The sequence below is a fragment of the Ursus americanus genome, chromosome 16 (assembly GCF_024610735.1).
Source record: "Ursus americanus isolate L20-20 chromosome 16, mUrsAme1.1.p, whole genome shotgun sequence".
Taxonomy (NCBI): Eukaryota; Metazoa; Chordata; class Mammalia; order Carnivora; family Ursidae; genus Ursus; species Ursus americanus.
In genome coordinates, this window is record NC_142142.1 from 31,981,174 (window position 1) to 32,003,429 (window position 22,256).

Below are 22,256 nucleotides of genomic sequence, written 5' to 3' on the forward strand. Positions count from 1 at the left end.
GATTCATCCAGGTAATGGCCTCAACCCTCGGCCCTGCTCCCCAGTGTAGGTGACACAATTCTGATCAGGTTTGGCTGCCTTGATAAGGCGACATCAGCCTGGTGCACAAAGGTGGAAGTAATAACAAATATGAACTGGCATTTGGGATCTGAAGTCAGCATCAACCACTACGCTTGCTGGGTTATGGATTTCATTTAGAGACTCCAAGAGCTCACATGATCCGGGGAGGCAGCTGTGAGGTGTCAGGGAGGTCCTGGGTCCTTTTAAGTTCTGGCTGTTGCCCACCAGCCGGGTCTGATCACAGCCGAGCCGCCTGGCCTCCAGGAACCTCCCTATTTTTATCTGGTAATTGAGCCTCACTAATACCCACTTCATAGAGAATAATAAGGCTTTTGGATTCATCAGCCACAATGTAGCACACAAACATTAGGTGCTTTATTGTTGTAATTATTGTAATTATTATGGATTCCGAAATCAGCTTCGTTTCTGTGTCGCCCATCAACCAAACGACTGCAAGCCATGGGAGTTTCTGACTCTGACTTTTAGGCTGAATCTTGGGAAATCCTGAAACGTCTAGCCTGTGTGAATCTTAATACATATGAGAAAACTGGTGGGCCCATTACCGCAGGAGATGCTGGTCACAAGTAGGGTGAGCTCGGCTGCAGAGCATGGCCTCTGTCATGACTTCCCGTCTTTCACCAAGCAGGGTGCAGAACGACCTTTGAAGGTGAGACCTGTAACTTTCCCTAGGACAACCTGCTCACATTTCCTACACTGTACCTTGGGCTGAGCCTTTAGCATTTTCTTTGAGGATCTGGAAACATGCAATGTGTTAACGACACACAGTAAATTCTCACCTTCTAGCATGTTCTTTTGTGTTTGCATATAACCTGACTGCTTTAGAGTTTTGAGGGTTTGGGTTTTTTTTCTTTCTATTTTTCTTTCTTTTCTTTTCTTTTCTTTTCTTTCTTTTCTTTCTTCCTTCCTTTCTTTCTTTCTTTCTTTCTTTCTTTCTTTCTTTCTTTCTTTCTTTCTTTCTTTCTTTCTTTCTTTCTTTCTTTCTTTCTTTCTTTTTAGCACTATCTATATCACTAATGCTGTTACCATAGGTTTTTTCCAAAGTACCAAAAACAAGGTACCTCAGTATTTAGAAGAAAGTCACCCGGAAAAAAAAAATTTTCCCCATAAGCTGCAAAGCTCAGGCAAATTAGTCCACAGTAAGGGTGCCTGGCTGGCTCAGTCAGTAGAGCCTGCGAGCCTTGATCTCAAGGTTGTGAGTTGGAGGCCCACGTTGGGTGAAGAAATTGCTTAAAAATAAAATATTTTAAAAAAATGATGGCGACAGTGTATCCAGTGGGAGTCTGGCTCCTCCCTTCTCTGTCCCACTTTGCTCAGTGGGCCAGTGGGCTGAGCTTACACAGGAACCCTGTTCAATTCCCTTAAGCCAGCTGTGAGGGGAGGAAGGCCACACAATGGAATCCATTGGTCACAGAGACAGCAATGGGACTCCAAAATTTACTTAAAGTTTCAAACTTCAAGTTTGAAGGCCCAAGTTTATCTAGACCCTTAGCAGTTAGGGATGCAAAATACTCAGTAAAACATCACCCAAAGTATCTCGGGCAGCTTTGTTGAAACACTTCTATGCCCAACTCTTGGCAACATCCAAGACCTCGCTGTTGCGTGCAACTTACTTAGAGGGAGTAGGTAGATGCTATCATTTTCCCTTGGGAGGGGAGCTTGGGGGGGTCTCAAACTCCTGACTGTCTGTGGAACAAAGTTCAAGTTTTACACTAAAACAGTGACAACAAAAGCAGGCCGTGCACCTGACATTCACTTCCTGAACATCCAATGTCTGCTTACCCTTCCTGGAAATCACCGACTCACGTTCCTGCAAACACAGAGCTTACTGGCATTCCCAAAGGTCGGTGGTTCTGGTTCGCAAACTCAGATGCACATAGAATTACCTTGGAGGCTTGTTAAAAGCAGAGATGTCTGAATTCCCCCTCCTTGCAGATTCTGAGATTCCGATTTGTAGGTTGGGGTGTTTTTTTTTTCCCCCTAAACTTTCACTGAGAAATTTTTCTTGGTAGTAAGTTTAGCAATTTGTGACTATGACTCAGTGATCCAGCAGAAGGTTCCTTGGACATGGTTGGCGAATGATGGAGGCAAGTATAGAGATTCTCCTTTTCCCTTTAAGAATTGAGAGACCCTTCTATAACAAGGTTTCATTTTAATAAGGTCCTCAGGTGATGCAGATGCCTCTTCGAGATTGAGAACCACTGTATACGTTACGTGAAAACAAACAAACGAAAGAACTAGTTTCCTTAGATTTCAGGGCAGTTCAGAGACAGAGAAAGATATCGGTCTATCACCTAGAGATCTTATTAAAATACAGACTTGGATTCAGTGGGTTTGGGGTGGGATCTAAGATGCTACATTCCTAACATTTGCAGTGATGCCGATGCTGTTGCCTCCTGGAACACACTTTAAGTAACAAGGGTTTCAAGAGCACAGGCTGGAGGAGGGGGTTCTACAAACCTGGATCAAATCCCGGCTTCCCCACTGTACTAGCTGTGTGACCCTGGGCTTGGTACTTAAGCTCTCTGGCTTGTGTTTTTAATCTGTAAAATGGGGGTGGGGGAAGGGAAGACTCGTACTGATCCCAGCGTACTGTGAGACTTGTCACAGTGCTTAAGCATTTACAAGGTAAGCACTTGAAAGAGTCTAATCAGTGGTTAACTCCTAAGCATTTACAAGTTTACCAAGTTTTCATTTGAAGGGTTAGGCTTCTAGTCTCACGCAGAGCTGACAGAATGGCTATTTCTGGCCTGGTGACTGCCTGGCTCGTGGCATTGACTTTGGCAAATTACAGCTTTGTTTCAACTAGGTTTTTCCAGTAATGGGCTTGAGCTGAGCAGGAGAAGGCAGGGAGGACTGAGGACTCCTTATCCAGATTGTGGGTGCTCGTGGGCTGCTCCCTGCCCCACGGGGTCTGGAAATGCAGGGGTCAGAATGGGACGAGGCCGTTTCTTCTCCACGGTGGTTGGTATTTCCAGTTCATGTTTATGAAATACATATAATTTCAAGGCTTTAACAAGAGAGAGCCTTCCCTCTGTGGTTGATTTAGAATCATATTTACACTCTTATTACAAGTTAGCATTCTGGGCTCTAACTCCCCTGGGGTTCCCATGGCTTGTTCTCGGGACAGCTAGAGTCATAACACTGGTCAAACCCGCTGACCATGTCATTCTGAGCTAGCAGACGCGGCTCCCTTGCCGCTTCATGCCAAGGGTTTTGATTCGGTTTGGAGGTGGTTAGAGCAGAATCCTGCTTCTTTGAAATAGAATGCCTCTTGCTGTGGGTTGCCTGCTTTCAAAACTCCAAATGCTCTGGAGCAATGAGCTAGGATAGCCGCAATTTGAGAATGAAGCCTGTCCCCAGGAGAGCCGATGACCAAGATTCCAGCATTCTTCAGTGGTCAAGGGGGTGATTATACTCAAATACGTGTTCTGGAAATTTAAAGCGACACCCAGCACAGGGTTCAAACAGCAGCAAGATGTTCAGATCTTTTGTCACCAGCATTCTCCTTTGCATCAAGGCACACTGGAAGCACCTCACTCTACCTTCCCTAGCCCTATTCTCCTCTTGAATACTGCCCGCATCCCAGCCTCTGATCTGGGGAAGCAAGACTCTCTCTCTGTGATTAGACACCCCTGCAGCCAGAGGGCATTCTTCAAGGCATGAATATTCTTTCACTAATGACCGAGTCTTATTGTTCTTTTTAAACCATCCCTCACAACTAGGATGATTTTTCCTTTCTTTTAAATAACCTTATAATTAGTTTCACAGATAGGAGTTAAAGGCCAAATTATTGGTTGTTTCTTTCCTTGCTTTTATCCCCTAATTTTGGGCATTCGCAGAGAGGATACAGGGGCCTAGCAAAAATTCCTCTTATATTAACAGATAATGGTGGCAAGAAAATGGATTCCCTCTCCTCTTTTTTAGGAGCTGAGGTCTTAGTCCTCATAGCCAGGAGCAGGTAGATACCTCCTCATACATCAGAGGAGGAATTCTGTGCCTTTGATTTCCTAGGGAAGCAACAGAAACCCAGTTCGTGGATTTCCTGGCAGGTGGTGAGGAGTTTGCTGGCCCTAAGTTCAGTACTGTTGTGCATGAGACCCCCAGATTGCCCCATCTGGATCATGCCCTGGGGGTCGCTGAAGTCAGAACCATTGGGCCTCCTCAACTCAAAAGAAAGAGTAGGCTCGAGAGAAGGGGGCTGTGTAGATGGAGATGTGGAAAGATACTTTGTTTTAGGAAAACATGAGCCTCCAGGCACAAAGGAGACATTTGAACTGATGGAAGGCTCTATCGTCTTGGAAGAGAGAGGACCTTTTGTGGAATCCCAGTCCCAAACCCAATCAGAGGGGGAAGTGGGGGACAGAGGACAAAGGAGAGTATGAAAGAGAATGCAACCTGTAAGCCAGGTTGGGCCTCTGGGGAGAGGAAAGCAAGTTCTTGAGGCCATTTGAGAAGTACACAGCAGGCGCGTCCTCAGTGCTGAAATCTGGTTAAACCAAATGAGATAAAAAACAAGTAGGGGAAAATTGCCATGCTGATATGAGTCACACTCGCTTAATGAACATACCTGCACTGAAAATTCTGCTCATGGATTTCAGGCAATTAAAAAACATTGAAATGCACGCCGAAGAGCAAGATTCCCTGTCTTTTTCCTTAATACGGTGATTATTATTGTTATTATTATTTTAAAGATAGCCCATCGTGGAAGCCCATAGCTTTGCCAGCAAAAACAATGTCCTGCCATCGTTAAAAGTATGTTACAATTTGTGGCTATGTACCCAGCATTTGACATGGAGTGGTGTTCTATTTCAACCCAATTTAATTACATGCTCCTTTTATATATCGTGGATGGCTCACACTAGCAGAATTGTTTTGCCTGGTGAAAAACTGGCCATGACTTGTCATAATGGGCTGGTTTATAGAACCACTGAAGTATAGTTACTGCCCATCATTCGGGAATTATGGCACCATAACAACCCTTTATTTACATATACTGCTGAGACAGTAAAAACAGCAAATAGATTTCTTAAATCGAGACGGCAGAAATTTCCCCCCAGGGCACTTGGCCCTCATTGTGGCAGTAACATATGCAAGTCTAAATAACTATGGTGTCTGTATTTCAGCAGTGCATCATTTCAGGGACAGTTTATAACATTCTAATAATAAAATGGACTCTAAATTTGGAGTTGGGCTTCACGAACATTAGATGGTAATGCGCACAGCAGAATCTCTAAGTGATTTGTGAGGAAGGTTTAAATTTGCTAATCACGCCACTGCTGAGAGACTCTGCAAAGGGGCTCAAGTGTGATCAGTGGCTGGGCTGTCGGAAGGCAGCAGAGCCTTCTACTAGCGGAGTGCCTGACCTAGTTTATGTTAGCACACAGACCGCATCTGGGGAAGTCAGGGATTCTTTCATTTCCAGACTCCCAGGACTTAGATGATCTTGGCTTTTGCCTCAAACAATAGAAATCCTCTATTCCCTTCCCCCGCTTTTTTCGCCTACCTTGTTCTTTCTTTCTTCTTCATGATATACGTTTGGGGAAAAAATTTATTGGCGTAAATCATCGCGCTCTCATTGACTGTTTATCTGTCCTGAGATTTCATGTAAATTGCCCTCTCTTTATTCCTGAGTTTCTACCCCTTTATGGAATTGTCACTGGATTTATTTTTAATGTGCACGTTTTAAAAGCATGCTCCAAAGCATCTCCACTGTATTTCCATTCCTGGAGTGGTGGGTTCAACTCTCCCCTCCCTTTAGCTTCTAGTGAAGTTACATGTCTGTGTGACAAAGGACTGTGTGGGGACACCATGATTCAGACTGCCAGCAATCATTCTGCAGTGACACACAGGCAGCTCAAGAGGGCTGATGCCTAAAAGGGGGTCCTATTCCTCCCCAGGCCTGGAAGGGTGTGGTGGGGGGGACGGGAAGGGGGCCGCCTTGACAGCATCTCTGCCCTCCTGAGGTCACCGCCCTGTGCCGGTGACTTGCTGCGAGAGGACTGGTTAAACTGGACACTTCTGTAACTGTCAAGCTCCAGGACCTTTCTAAAGGGGAGTAGGAAGCTCGGCCAGCATTTGCGGTGAATACTCCTCTCAGGGAAAGCACCCGAGTGGGTGAAGCCTGTAAAAGCCAGTCCCTCGCTGGTTGATCCAGCCCCTCTTCCTCCCCGAGCCCCCGCCCTGCAGGTGCCCGGGCGCGGTGCACTCACCCCCGGAGGGCAGGCCGGCGCAGCTGCCCCCGTGCTGGCACGGGCTGCGCTCGCAGGCGTCGGGGTAGAGCACGCAGCCCAGCTTCAGCTCGGTCAGGCCCACCACCTCAGCGAAGCTGCTGCGCTTGTTCTGCAGCGGGAGCTCCTTGCTGTTCAGCACCACCGAGTCCAGGCAGCCCTGGAAGCCGCTCAGCACCTGCGTGACCCGCGTGTCGGTCAGGCTGCGGACGCTATCCGCCTGCACCAGCGCCCCGAAGTAGATGGCGCTCTCTGTGCTCAGCGTCTGGAAGTAGAGGGGCGCCCTGCGCCGCTCCACGTAGCTGTCGTCCAGGGACAGGCTGGTGAAATTGCGGTTGAGCTCCAGGAAGACCGAGTGCCAGCTCCCATCGTTGACGGCGCGGCCCGAGATGCCCAAGATCCCCGGGCCATTGCCGCAGTCCAGCTGGAACCACAGCTTGCCATCCACGATCTGTGTGGGGAAAGAGCACCGGGGCGCTTTTCAGCATGTGTCTGGCAATATATGCCCGACACCCTGTTCCCTCCCCAGCAGCGGGAAGCCTCTAGGATGGACTTGCTTTTGAGCCAGTCCTCAGCCTGGTGTGGCTTGATCTCTCCCCATTATGTGCCATGCAAACGCGTGCCTGAAATGTCACAGATCTTGTAATTAGTAACATGAGCACAGCTGCACAGATCCACAATTATATTTAAGAATGTTCCTATTCTTTGGATCTTTGCCCTTTGAAAGGGCACAGCAGTATCTTGTTTCGGGGTCTGTTCACGCTCTGCACCCTCCTTCGTTATTCCCACCACAGGAATGATTTCTGTGAACTCAGTATTTATTTACAAATATTTATTGAACATCTACTATGTGCAAAGCAGTGTTCTAGGTACCATGGAGACCACTGTGAGCAAAAAGAGTTACTATCTCTGACCTCAGGGGGCTTATGTTTTAGGGGTGGGGCAGATGGCCATAAATCAGAGAAGCACAGAAATACATACATACTCCCCAAGTAAGTGTGCGTGAGTGTGCTAGAGGGGGAAAAAGAGGCCAGGTAGAAATAAAAGAGCTCTTACTTCCCACCTTCATATATACTTAGGATTTTAAAACCCTTCTCTATGAAACACTAGCATATTCTTAAAACAATTCTTTAGGACAGCTGCTTATCACTTAGGTTAAGATTATCCCACAGAGCGCTCAGGGCCTGGCCATTTGCTTAGAATATAGCTATGTATCTTTAATGACATCCGGCCCCCCAGAAGGACTTTTCTGGATAACTGTTCATGTCTCGTAGATGCTCCCAGCTCCCAGTCCAGGGTCAGCTACAACAGAGACCCGCCTGCTTTGATTGTACTGGGGCAGGGAGGGCATCCAAGTCCGTTCCGGGAGGCTAACGAACCACAGGGGGACAGAAAACTCAGAAAGTGTGTGTTGTTGAGTGATGGTGGCTGGCCAGGACCTGTCGGCCAGGGACTGGTCCTCCATGGAGACCCAGGTTCGACTGTTGCTGGGGAGACGGGCTGGCTTTTGAATCCCCTGGGGTCTACCCTCATCTTCGTTTCTCAGAAACACAAGGTGGCTTGAGGATCCAGGGAATGATGCTGGATCCCTGTCCTGCCAACAAACCAATACTGGGCCCTGAAAGGATTCACAGCCAGAGACTGTGAAACAAAAGGTACTTTGCTGGCCTTTTTGTATGACCCAGCAAAGGGGTCTCGTGGGGGCCAACATCTGAGTCATGCAAGTGCAGCAGGCCTTCATTTAGGATCTGCTGACATTGGTGGTCTTGTGCCAGAATCTGGGCAGAGAGAGGGAAGGGGAAGGGAAGGGAAGGCAGACTGTCCAAGTCTCTGCGAGCGAAGGAGGTATAAATGTCAAACGAATTCATAGAAACAGACTGACCCACTCTTTCCAACATGCGTTTGATTTAGGGCGACCTGATAGGGCTTTGTCACAGTATCACTCATTCTCACGGATGGAGTATTTCTCTACCTATGCTTCAGTATGTCCCACAGACAACTAATCCTCCGGGACTCGCATTTCTGCCTCTGGGGATTCTCTAGCACCTTCTCTTCCTGTGTATAAAGTTAAGCCATGGGAGCATGCAGACATGGAAGGCAAGGGGCTGTGTGAACCAGGCAGAGCCCTGGGGACGTATGAATGAGGACTCTAACTCAGGTTTTGGGGTGCCACACCCAGGCGACCTGACAGAACGGGCCGGCCTCTCTGGGCTTGAGACCCCCTTACGTGGAGAGTGGAGATCGTTGCTGTGGCCCATTTTACGAGGAGCCCGTGTCCACTGCAGAATGGTTAGCTGCCTCGTACGCAGTACATACACACTGCACTCCGAAGTGCAAATGTATCCATGTGAAGAGGCCGGAGGCAAAGATTTATGTTTTTTTCAGAGAGCTTTCCTAGGTGATCTATGCTGTTGCCTCAGTCATTTTTTTAGTTCCACAAAATGGACTGAATGGATATTGTAAATCATACCAGCAGACTTGCTCGGGAACAACTCCTGGGTAATATCCATATTTTTATTTCAATGTAAGTAATAAAATGATCAAATGCGACTTTGGGGACTTCCTCTGGCACAGTCCATCTGCTGTTCTGCTCCGTGGCTACAAAGCGCTATCCCCAGACTATCAAGGAAGATAGTGAGATGGTGAGGGTGTGATTCATCAAAGGCTTGGTAAAAGGATGTATGCAATTAATAGATTCCTCGGTCCATTCCCCTCTCCAAGCCCACTCCCTACCTCTTGGGATAATAACCAAGTTGCAAATTCATCTGGGAGAACCGATGTAGCTCTAATGTACTCACGTACATTGAAGTTCCGTAACTAAGGAACATAAAGCGATCCCATAGTAACAGCGAGTACCGTTCACTTTGCTTTGCTGTTGAGAAAAGTAACAGTAGCAACCTGCTGAATGAATAGGAAGCCTGGTGCCTTTGGACAACAAAAGTGATTTGTGCCCTCAAAATTCTAGGAGTTTGGAATTATGAGCCTTGTCTAGGTGACACACCAGAGTGCTGATGTCAGAGGCAACTTTGCAAAAGTTCCTCTTTTCCTATGTCACAAGCATATTATGCCGGGTAGAGAAGAGACTACTTTCGTGTCTGAGTCCATTCACACTGGAAACTCATGCTCTGATCATTTTTAGTTTTTCTCTGTCTCCAGAATAGGGTAGACCCAGTGTGAAAGGATCTCTCTTTTAAGTGGACAAAGCTTTCTCAAGCCAGAGGGCAAGCTATTAATAGAAATTGTGCTGTGCATGAAACTGTTAAAAAAAAAGTCTGCAGCAATGATCTGAAATGATGTGCTGGGTTGGGAGAGGCGGGTAGGCAATTTGTTCAATGAAATGCATAATTCTGCGAGCAGGGCTCTAATGTTACGAGATATTTAGGTCCTCAGTTTTGTTGGAGATCAGCGATGTGCTTTAACCCGGATCTTGAGCGGCATGGGGCTTAGAAGACAAGAGATCAGAGCTATAAGTCATTTTGTAGGAAAGTAGGATTTTGAGTGAAAAAGTAAGGATTTTGAGTGAAAAAACGATGGCACAGTCTTGCTGCTTCAGATCCCTGGCGTGTGGTTCTAGCAAGTGCACTCATGCCCCCCAACCTGTAAGAGGGTTATCAACTATTCTTTGTAAAGGGAACTTTTTGAAAACCTGTTTCCAAGGCTGCCATCAATAGTTATCTGGCTCAAAAGATATGCCTTAGGGATGTCTAGATGGCTCACTCGGTTAAAGGTCTGCCTTTGGCTCAGGTCGTGATCCTGGGGTCCTGGGATCAAGTCCCACACAGGGCTCCCTGCTCACTGGGGAGTCTGCTTTTCCCTCTCCATCTGCCCTTCCCTCCCTCGTGCTCTCTCTCTCTCTCTCAAATAAATAAAATCTTAAAAAAATACCTTAAATGAATAAATAAATGATCATCCCAGCCGTCCAAACCTCTTCTTTTGATAAACACCTGTAGCATTCCTGACCTTCTTGCCTCTGTCAGAGGGTCAGAGCCACTACTGACTAGTTATGTTTGGACAAGCCCACCCATTCTCTCTGAACCTGTTTTCTAACAGGCAAAAAAGGAAGCACTCTTCTCTAGGCACCGGAGAGTATAAAAATACACACATGTATTTTGTAAAGTACTTTGTAAACTTTTAGGTATCTTATTATTATCATCCTGCAATTATTATTTAACTCACTTCTCAGTGATACTCATACCCAGATCCTTGAAACTCTGGAATCTTGTGGGGGCTTCCTTGTTACTTTTCTATGTCAGAAAGATCTGGCCATTCCAAGTGGGCTGTTTTATAAACCAAAGGAGCTTTCCCTGACCATCTTCCTTTTATTCCTGGGGTTTAAGTTAGCTGCGTCCGAGAATCATCGAAATGAAGCCATGTGTCATCTCTAACTTCCCCACAACATGAAATAATGACATTTCTAGATTAACAAGCAAGGACTTCTTGTGCTTTTGCTATAAGATGGGACCCAAAAGACGAATACAGAGAAAAAGTTATAAATCTCTCCTGGTGATCTGACAAGTTTCTTTTACAGGTTTGAGAGGAGCCACAGAACCTCTCCCACTATTTTTATTCTTGGTTTGGCTGACAGAAAATTCAGAGTCATGGTTTATGTTCAACTGATATGGCAATCCTTGGTCTAGATTTTTCAATGATGATATTCTGCCCTTCCCCACTTCCTTGGTTGGGTTTTAACCTTTTATTTTCATCTTAATGGTGCCCCAATCTTATTGCATTTTGGTGTTTATGGTAAGCCTGAAATCTCTTCTGGAAGAAGACAGGGTAAGCATGGTCAACAGAAGAATGAGCGCCTTCATGGCTATTAAGAAACAGTGGTGCTCCTTGTCCATGAACATTTTCAATCCTTGAGGTCCCAAGCAGTTCTTCAACTGTCTTCAAGGGGTGCCCTTCACCCCTATTGATTGTCTCAACTACTTTTTAGAGAATGTGCTCTAACTGGGAAAATATAAACAACCAGGAGGTGCAACTTAAACAAAGCATTTCAGTGTATCGTTGAACCTGAGTACAAGGCCCATACTATACCTACAGCCAATGAAATTAAATCTTGCGTGAGCTGGAAATGGTAAGCAAACAGATTCAAATCCCCTAAGTGGCTATTCCTGGCGACTGTAGGAGGATATCTGCAATAGTTCAGTGCAGCTGTGTCCTGCTTTAAGCAAACTCAACATATGAAAAGCAAACGCACCGAACAGACAGATTGGGGGCGATTATTCACATCACAAAGGGATTAATGGAGGGGTTCCTTCAAATAGCAACCATCCAGCGTTTATTAGAATCCCATTTACAGAGATTCAATTTACACAACTTTCAGAAACACACTTGTTTCGTGAAATACAATATACCTTTGGAGCCAGAGCCGCCTAAAAGGTTTAATTATTCTTCTTTCCCATCCCCAGGGACCTGTGCGTTTTAGACCTTTGCCAGCGAAGTGTCAAATGACAAGCTCCGTTTTAGGATCCGGCCATTCAGGCCCAGTAGTTTTGTTCTCTCTCAAATGTAAGGCTATAGAAGAGAATTGCTAGCAGAAAGTGTTTGCCTCATCAGGATGTTCTGCAAGCAGCAGTCCCAGCGTTTGAGCTTGAAGGAGGAGAGAGAGGTCGGTGACACTTCGGCTGAGCCCCTGGAGCCAGTAACTGTGAAGGGCCAGAGCCCTTCCCAGCGAGTACACAAAACCCCACCTCTCAGGGCTATGTAGGGAGTGATCCGCCTACCCAGGGCAGCCGGCTTCAGGGGCTGGGAGGTTAGAAAGACAGGACTTAGGTCTTTGCCTGTGTCTTCTCCCACCATGAAGATCTGATTTGAATTCACTGTTGGCTACAACCGTGCCTCCAGAGCTTCTCCTGTTTTCTTTCCCAGAGCTGAAATGACTCTTTGAGTTGAATGAGTGTGGGTAGCGGGAGAGTCCCCATGGAAGTTTTAAACCCCAACTGCCCTCTGCCTCCCTCTGGCCACCATGGCCCCTGGCAGTACCAGAAGCCAGTGAGTACAAGTCTGTGTGATAAGAAAAGCCGTGGGCATTTAATGTCCTACATCCTTCTCTCCCTCCAGGATGAAAGCCCAGGTCACCTCATTGACTTGGATGTGACCTATCAAACAATCAAAGAACAGAAGCTATAAAGGCCCACCATGACCCCAATTAAGCTCAATGATAGATCCCTAGGAAGGAAAAAATTGCCAGTCATTTCCACTTGTATGGGCACTTCCTACTGGTCAGACTGTGTCTGCCTCTGAACGCACTTACAAGCACTTACAACGGGCTGGTACAGGAACCTGGTGGGAATGGGAGAACAGCGTCAGGTTAAACATCTCCCTCCTTCTCTCCCTTCTCTCCCGTGCTGGAAGCCTTCCTCGGGTCTACAGATGCCCCAAATGTGACTTTCGATGAAATGATGGTAGCAGCAGGGCTGAGAGCCAGGGGACAGCACGCAGTGAGAGAGACAGGAATGCGGGTCCAGGCCTGGGCGCTTGTGAGCTGGCCAACCCTGTGTAACTAACTCAACCTTTCTGAGTCTCTGTTTGCTCCTGGATCAGATGGGGCTGATCGTATATAATAAATGTATTATATTAACTTTATAATAAAAAACAAATGCGGCGCATAAAGCCGTTAGTGTTCGTGTTGTCACTGGATTCACGATGGCACCGGAAACTCTGAGCTGCATACAAATGCCAGCCTTGCTCTCAAGGAGACCTGGCTGCTTCGGAGCGTTTCTGAGGCTAGTAGCGATTGCACAAGTGGGCCACTGGGGGCCACGACAGGGCGTATGGAATGGCCTCTACCCTAGATCTCCAACTTCCTCCCCGAGTGAGAACAGAAGTCACCTTCAGGGGTCAGTGGGGATAGGCCCGCGAGGGAGAGGAGGACACAGCCAATCTTTTTAAAGGACCACCCCTGCCGTGGAATTGATTAGCAAGAGCATTCTAATGAACTGTTGCATGATTACAGCTCCAAGGAGGGCAGCCCTTGAACCCACTCTAGAGAGAGATGCCCCAGTACCCGAAGAGCCAATTCTGAAGCTGAACGTATAAAAGGAAATGGGGTGTTGGCACACTTCCCAGTACTGCGGCGGCCCCTCTTTGCCCTCAAGCCAGTTTCTGGTCTTCTGAACTTAAAAGACAAAAAAAGATTTCGGGCCCCAATCCGAGAGCCAAAATATTAGCATGAGAACTGACTGCAGGAAAAGATAACCCATTTTAATTACCTTCAGAATTATGCAGGGATTTGCTCTGGTGTACATTATAATCCCGTTGCTTTGGAGGGTTCGCAGGCGCAGAGCTAGCCGGAAGTCCTCTTCTTTGCTATTTTCAGACAGCCGGTATTTGATGTAACTGTTTCCAGCAAAGCTGAGAGAAGTGTGCCCTGAAAAGACCATTAGGAGAAGACATATGTATTGGGAACATCCAGAAACGGTCAGGGACACGTGAAATCACCCAACAACCACCAAGCAAGCTGATGAAAGACTGTGGGAAATTGATGAAGGCATTGAGGAGAAGCCGCTTTTGATTAAAAACGGGTTCTCTCCACTTCAGGCCACATTCTAATTCCGAAGTGCAAAAAATATTAATTCATCAGCTACCAAAATATCTCAGTGGTCTCATGCCAGGGAAAACTTGGTAAGTTCTATAACCTGAATTTTCTCAGAGTCTCAATGCCCATTTTCTAAAATGAGCACTGTTCACAGATACACACTTCCTGCCCACCCCCAGTCACTCAGACACTCAAAACCTCTCCACTCCATGAAACAAGGAAAAGATAAGGCCATTTGCAAAGAGTAGCCATCATCCCCGAGTATCTTAGTGTCAAATAGCCAAGTGATGTCATTTGCACTAAGGCTGAAAGAAGGAAGTTCATGTCTTGCTCATGGGTCGTCACAATTCTACTTTCTGACCATGAACTTCAAGGCTAGCCTTTTCAGAATCTGCAGTCCTACCACATCGCCGCGTCCTGAATTCACCCTCTTTTGTACTGAATCCAGCTTTATGTTCTAATGAGCAAAATGATGCTGAAAAGCTGTCTTGCTGGGGTGGGAGGTGGCAAGTGTGAAAATATACCCAATGGATGAAAATCATGGACAATCACAAGTTTTCTACACAGAAAAAAGGAAGGGAGACGGGCAGAAAGTGACATCTAAAGTCACGAGACTTGTTGGCTTTGACGTCAGCCCGACATACCACCTGCTGTGTGCACAGGGTGGGTGAGGGGTAGGGCCAGCCTAAGTATCTTTCAACTCTAAGCCCTGGGTGACTTCAAAGGCAAGTGTGCCGGTGATGTCTTCACTTCACGGGCAGCTCTGTTCTTGAAATCACCTGTGCAAGAGCTTTGGCTTCCATGTTTGAGAACAGGGCTTCTCTTTGCAGAGGCTGAGTTTCTAGAACCCCATGCTTAGCAGAGTGCCTTGCTGTATAGTAAGCTTCATTGTTTTGTATTCCCCCTACAGTTGCTGCTGTAATCACCACTTCATACATATTTCTTGGATTCCAAGAAGGGTATCAGTGCACCTGTATTTTAAATACATCCTCTACCAAAAAGAGTTCTCTTGGTACCAAAAATGAATACCCTTCTAGAGTTTAGATGTGACAGGGAATAGGCGAATCAAAGTATTGCAATTGAGGGAGGGTCGGAAACAGGATCGTTTGGATCGAAATAGCATAAATACATTTCTTTCTTTTCCTTTTTTCTTTCCTTTAGGACACAGAGGTGAGCACCTCTCCTTTCGAGAACATGTAGCATGTTACACAGCTCCAGCCGAAGAGTCTGCTCACGTGGTGCTCTGGGCTGGGCTCGCCTATGGAAGGTCAACTGCACTGGCTCAGCTGTACCTTCTGGTGAGCTCTGTTTTGTGGCTCTGGGTTGTGCAGACCTCTGACCATCAGAGGCCATGCCACGGGTACTCTGACTCCCCTGCCTAACCGATGGCCTTCTATTTTCCATTTCACACTCTTAACATCCATGCGACACCATTGAAAACCCATGTGTGGTCTTCCTGTTATACAAGGAGTCCACGGTCACCGCATGTTTCCTGAGCACAGGCTGAAGCTGTAATAAGTCCCAAGAACATGTGAGGGCGGGTGTTAGCTGTGGTCCATTCTGAAGGTAAATGTGGCTTGCAGACAGAAATGCCTTTCGGGAAAACTAGGTCTGTGTCCTTTACTCAAGGGCAAGTGATTCAGAAATATGAATCCAGACCCTCAGAATTCCACCCCACTCTGCACCTGAGCACTCTCCGAGCTTCCCCGGGGGACACTGGCAGAGGTACGGTCTCCTGCTGGCTTCGTAACCGACACACTGCATGTCCCCTGGACATGGCTTCTCCATGCAAGGGTCGTTGGACCCTGGGCACAGTCCTCCTGTGACAAAAGGAAACACACATGATCAGTACGCAGAGAATCACCTTACATTCTAGGGGGTGCTGGGAGGGTTCCAGAGCTGGGCTCTAGAGGCTATGGGCTGAGAGACAAAGGGGCCACCCAGAAGCAGGAGCACCCGAATAGGCTTCACCTGGTGTGAGCGCCCATCAGATGTCCCCGCATTGGCCAAAAGCTCACTGCCAGCCTGAAGTAGGTTGGCTGCGAAGAATACACGGAGCGCTTTCTCTTCGGTTCAGATATGCCAAGGTTGTAACTGGACCAACGTTAGCTGAAAAAAGATCACACTGCACGTGCTCTGGTTGTATTTACTGGAGTGGGGTTCTGCATATGGTGCTACCCGAATGCATTGCTGGAGTTTCCATTTGTCCTACACCCTTTTTCTTTCCTGCCCTGAAAAACGTCGAGAGCAGACTTCGGAAGATGTTAGCTGTTGTTTTCAGAGGGGAAAGAAAAAGACGTTTCTAAAGAAAAGTATGACTAATTCTAAGTCATGCAAGCACAACTCCCATTGTTTCCTAATCCCTTCTGCTACCCACTCTTGTATCGATTAGCTATAAGGTGCCCTACTGCCTATCAAAAACAGTTGAATTATTGCCGGCAAAGGCAGGTTTTCTTGCTACCTGTTCGATGCTCACGGCAGGGTGCGATGAAAGGTTAATCCTTCAGAAAGAAAAATCCTGGAAAGCAGATTAACTGATTGAGGCAAAATTCAGGACCCAAGTGAGTCATTTCTGAACCGTGGTGAAGGCCAATGCAGGTCCAGCGAAGGAACTGCACGATTCAGAAGTCTTGGGTATTTCAAATGCGAGTAGGCCACTTTCAATGTAGTGAGAGTTTTTTTTTTTTTAATATTTTATTTATTTATTTGACGGAGATAGAGACAGCCAGCGAGAGAGGGAACACAAGCAGGGGGAGTGGGAGAGGAAGAAGCAGGCTCATAGCGGAGGAGCCTGATGTGGGGCTCGATCCCATAACGCCGGGATCATGCCCTGAGCCGAAGGCAGACGCTTAACCGCTGTGCCACCCAGGCGCCCCTCAATGTAGTGAGAGTTTAAGTGGTAAAAGGACTATAGGAAAGGAGACACGAATGAAAAATCGCCCACAACTGGGTTAGTGGTGGCCTAAAGGAGCACCTCTTCTGCCAACCAAGGACATGCGGGAATCAGCAGCTTCCTTCCTCAGGAGGATCTGACCCATTACCAAACTCCCTTCCATCCTAACTCTTTCCTCATCATTAAGCCTATTGTCCCATTATATAGTCATTTCTTTGTCATTTCTTTGTCCAGGAGAAAGTGTAATCCTTGAGAAGAGCAATATAAGTAGCACCAGCAAACTCAGAACTCATAAATCCTATTTTCCACCGGTTTAGAGCTCAGCCATAAAAGATACTCTTGGCGATGATCCAGCTTACAAAGTCTTAGAAGATGCAGGGATTTTCAACTGAAAATTTGGAATGATCTCTACAAATGGTTCTGAAAGACATAAGTGCCCCAAAATACATCTTCCTATTTTTGTTGCAAGAAATCTTTACTCCTGCCATGTATTTATCAATATTTATGCAACTTAAAACAGCCGTTCTACCACCTTATGATCTCCTTCAAAGCGCTTTTGATAACCAGTTTTAAAATAATTTTTGGTGCATTCATTCAGCAAATAATTTTTCTTAGGGCCCAAGAAGTGATAAGCCTGGACATATAGATTATTTATTTATTTATTTGAAAGAAAGAGAAAGAGAGAAAGAGAGAGGGGGAGGGAGAGAGGGAGAGAGGGAGAGAGGGAGAGAGGGAGAAGCAGACTCCCTGCTGAGCAGGGAGCCCGTCTCGGGGCTGGATCCCTGGACCTTGGGATCATGACCTGAGCCGAAGGCAGGCACTTAACCGACTGAGCCACCCAGGCGCCCAAAGCCTGGACATACAAAGATGAAAGGAAACAATGCCACCTCTTCCTCCCTCCGGGAAACAAGCAGCAAACACACGAGGACGATACAATAAGGTATCGCCTTGATGGCAGTCTGTGAGTGCAACCAGAGAAGGGACAATTGCGTTTCCTGGGAGAACGTCAGAATCCTCACTGAAGAAGGGGGCATTTTATTTATTTATTTATATTTTTTATAATACTTATTTTGTTATATTAGTCACCATACAGTACATACCCAGTTTTTGATGCAACATTCCATGACTCGTTATTTGCGTATAACACCCAGTGCACCATGCAATACGTGCCCTCCTTACTACCCATCACCAGCCTATCCCAATCCCCCACTCCCCTCCCCTCTGAAGCCCTCAGTTTGTTTCCCAGAGTCCATAGTCTCTCATGGTTCATTCCCCCTTCTGTTTACCCCCTCTTCATTCTTGCCTTCCTTCTCCTACCCATCTCCCTGCTATTTCTTATGTTCCACAAATGAGTGAAACCATATGATAATTGTCTTTCTCTGCTTGACTTACTTCACTTAGCATTATCTCCTCCAGTGCCGTCCATGTTGCTGCAAATGTTGGGTAATCGTTCTTTCTGATGGCTGAGTAATATTCCATTGTATATATGGACCACATAAGAAGGTGTAAAACGTAACGTTCTCCCTAGCTGGGGACAGATGTGAGCATGTGCGCACACTGCAGTCTATTACGAATAGAGAAAGACTTCTGGCTACGAAGTCTGCCTTTGGCTCAGTTTTCCCCAAACTGAATATCCCCCATGTACAATACTGTAGTTCTTCCTTCCCCATCAATTAAAATAAGATATTAGGTCCTTTCTGACATGTGTATTGTTAGAGGGACTTGACCTTTGTACGCCAATGCTGAACAATGTGTTCTCGACCTCAGATACACCCAGATGTTTGGGTCCCAGGGACACTTTCCTGGGGATGATAAGCCTCTTTCCAGCCAAAGCCCTACGTTCTCTAGCAACCTGAAACCCAGTATGCTTTAAATGGATGCCAAGGGGTTCACTTGTTTTTAGAAATCCCATGTTTATATCACCCCCTCTCATGGAGGTACAGACACTACTATTGTGAGTCTGAAAGACCCTCTTTCTGGCCGCGGACGGTGCCTTATCATAGTAATAGTTACGAGACAACAGTGTCAGGTCCCATTGGCCTCTGGGAGGAAGTTTATTTTATTAAGTATTATTAAATAATCCAGGTTTAATTAACTTCGCTGTGATCAGTGACAGCGCGGGGGGTGGAGGCTCGAGGCTTACACATTCCGCGCCTGCAGGCATCCATCGGTTTGGTGCCAGAGTCAGCACGAAGGGAGAAGGGGCCCACTTTATCACACCCACCGATGCCATTTATTGTGGCAGGATAGAAGGATCGGATGTTTTTAGCAACTCTGTGAGCACGAAGCAGGCAGAGAGAGCTCTGCTCCCCACGCCCAGGTCCCCTCAAGAAGTCCGTGCAGCATAACAGGAAAGGATCTGCAGCCACAAGCAGCAGGCCTGGAGCTCGGCTCCGACCGGTTATTCCACTCATGTACTGTGTGGCTCTGAACAGGTCACTTAACTTCTCCGAGCCTCAATTTCTTTTTCTGAAAAACGAGGATAATAACTGTTCATAGAGTTGTGAGGACTAAATGGGCTAATGTAGGTGAAAGCAATTTTTACTTTTTAAAAGGTTTTATTTATTATTTATTTGTGTGTGTGTGTGTGTGAGAGAGAGAGAGAGAGCGTGCACACAAGGAGGGGGAGCAGCAGGCAGAAGGAGAAGCAGGCTCCCTGCTGAGCAGCGAGCCCGATGTGGGAGTTGGTCCCAGGACCCTGGGATCATGACCTGAGCCAAAGGCAGACGCTTAACTGACTAAGCCACCCAGGTGTCCGTGAAGGCACTTTTTAAAGGGAAAAACTTGAAGTAAAAACAAATCATTACAAGGTCTCAAAACTGGAGACACTAATTTGACTCAGCCTCGTGGCAGAAACCTGAACTCAAGTGCAATCGTTTTCTTGCCGTCTTTCTGGGGTCAAATTCACAATTCGTAAGCTGATAGACGACAGGAGACGCCGTGTGGCTGGGTGGTACTAGTTAAGGCCTGCAGCGTTTTCTCCATCAGCGTGCCAGCCCTGTGGGCTCAGCCCCTTGGCCACCTGGTCGCGGGCAGAACCTTGTACACAGCCTCACACAGGAGAAAGGTGCACACGATGTGGCTCTTCTCCCAAAGAAGCTTTCCACGTTCTGAAGCGTCGCTCAGGTGGAAATTTAGGTCACTTTCTGCAGAGCTGACAACGTGCAACTCACTGGAACAGAAGCTTCAGAGCTTTGGAACCTACACCGAGCAGAATGGTGATCCTCCTGGGGTCTCTGGAGCGTCTCGCTGCCACATGTGTGGCTCGTCCCCTCGTCTCCCCAGAATTCCCGCAGCCCCAGGGATGAAGTATACGCCTTGAGCGAACACATCAGCGTCTACCTGTTATTATTATCACCATCCCTTTGAGCTGAATCAACCTCTTGATGTACGTTTCTTCCGAATTACACTGTGGATCCGATAACTAACGGTAAATATCCTACACCCTGAATTCACACACTTTGCCAAGATGCCACGTCTTAGCAAAAGCTGCACGAGCCAGTAAGCTTTCCTCTCAATTCTTGGCCTGCATAAGTTTTAAAACATATTCTCCAGAGACCTCTTGGGTTTGAAGTGGTCTCTTATAGTTCTCCCACAAGCACAGAATCATCTGGAATGGTGTTTGCTTGGCTCAGCCATATTTTCTGGATGATTTTGCTTAAATTTCATCAAACACATCCTCTCTGGGCGGCTGTGTGGGTGGGGTATATAAGGGAAGATCCGCGCGCTGCGAAGCTGATGTCACCACCGGGGTAGACACCTCTCCACTCCCCCTGGCATTTTGGGACTTGTGTGTATTGGAGACGAGGGCTCTGCAGACACATAGCTGTTATGAATATAAAATGAAAACTTCCCAGTTTGCAGGGGGAGCCTGGTTAAGATTCACACACTGAAGGGTATTTGAAACCACTGGGATGGGGACTGCGGCTTTCTTCTCGGAGTGTTAGCCTTAACAAACCCCAGCCCAAGGCAAACCCAATCTCAGATTTTTCTCTGCTTTTTAAAAACTCATCAAGGCTAAGTTTTAAGTGTCTTACTGCCTCACAGAAGCCTTCGTCATTTTATTTTATTGTGTTTATTAGAAGTGCGTTATGGGGCCCCTGGATGGCTCAGGTCATGATCCCAGGGTTCTGGGATCGAGTCCTGCATCGGGCTCCCTGCTCAGTGGGTAGTGTGCTTCTCTCTCTACCTCTCTCCCCTGCTCGTGATCTCTCTCTCTCTCAGGCTCTGTCTCTCAAGTAAATAAAATCTTAAAAAAAAATAAAAGAAGTGCATTACCATGACTGCCTATCACGGATTCCATTTACCTGTCTCCCGGTATTCCTCCCCAGGACTGTCCTGATTCCTCACCATCCCTGTCCTTTGTTCAGTGCATGATGCTGGCTTGTGCTCCATGAGGATGGGGACCATGGCAGCCTCACTTACCACTATACCTCCAGCACCCTGCCCAGGGCCTGGCAAAGTATTCACATCACTGCTGAGCGAATGAGCAGACAAAAGGATGCCCCAAATCTCGGGGTCTTTCTCTTCACTGCTCTCTGTGCTGACAGTGCATCCCTGCCTGGCAAAGACCCAGTAGGACAAGCTTCACTGCTTCCAATGCCTTTCACGAACTCCCCTGATAGGACCGAGGACTCCCTCCTTTGTGCCTCCTCTGTGCCCTAACTACACCACCTACAACTGTTTATAGCTTCTGTTTGTTTGCAGCCAAGGAGCAAAGGAACTTCTGCAGTTTGCCTAGGAAAAGAAGCTTCAAGGGGTCACAACAACTGCCCATTAATATCTGGAGGGCAGCTTGTATAGAAGGAGTCAGAAAGGTCAGGTTCTGGGTGGTTCTAATGGATGGAGCTGGGCGACATTACGAGGAGGTGGACTTTGAGGCACTAGAAGGGAGAAGATCATCTCAGGTCCATCTTGCGAGGTTGTGAGACGGCGAAATTAGTGCCAGGAATCTAGTTAACGGGATGTCTGTCGTGGGTGGGAGGTTGAGATTGGATACTTTGAAGTTCCTTTCGAATGGGCGTGGAAGTAAGAGGGCGCCATGCTTGCGGCTGCCCGCTGTGAATCACGGCTGGGCCCTTCGCATAGCTCTGCGACTTTGAGCAAGTCTGCTGATCTTCTCGTCTTAGTTTCCTTAACTTTTGAGGAAGGTTAATGATACCGTGCCTTTATGGTTATTAGAAGGGTTAAATGCAATTACGTATGTTGGAAAAACAATGCAGTGACTGGTCACCACTCAATAAAAATTAGTTGTTACACTTGTCCCTGCTTCTCCCCTCCATGCCTTGGCTCTCGTGCTCTCTAGGCATCCTTTCAGATCTAACTCAGCGGGCATCACCCTCCGTGATGTGCTGCAGTGTTGCTCTCCCCTCCCCGAGCAAATACTTGTGACAGCGCCATATGCCACGGTTGAGAGCAGGACTGCTATTGCTCACTCTGCCTGGTCACCGCCATGCGTCCCCCATGGCCAATGATCCCATCACCGTATTCGGAACTCTGGCTGTCACCGCCATCC

The 22,256-nt window shown here is 47.1% G+C and overlaps 1 protein-coding gene across 2 annotated transcripts in view; it reads right to left on the reverse strand.

The window, feature by feature from the left end:
• The window catches only part of FAT3 (FAT atypical cadherin 3), a 638,491-nt gene that overhangs the window by 24,001 nt on the left and 592,234 nt on the right, over window positions 1-22,256 (reverse strand). For both annotated transcript variants that reach the window (XM_045790757.2, XM_087868258.1), the window contains exons 20-22: window positions 15,534-15,668; window positions 13,523-13,680; window positions 6,291-6,759 (exon numbers count right to left, since the gene is read on the reverse strand). In XM_045790757.2, coding sequence (XP_045646713.2) covers window positions 6,291-6,759; window positions 13,523-13,680; window positions 15,534-15,668 — 762 coding nt within the window. The remainder of the gene's footprint in view (window positions 1-6,290; window positions 6,760-13,522; window positions 13,681-15,533; window positions 15,669-22,256) is intronic.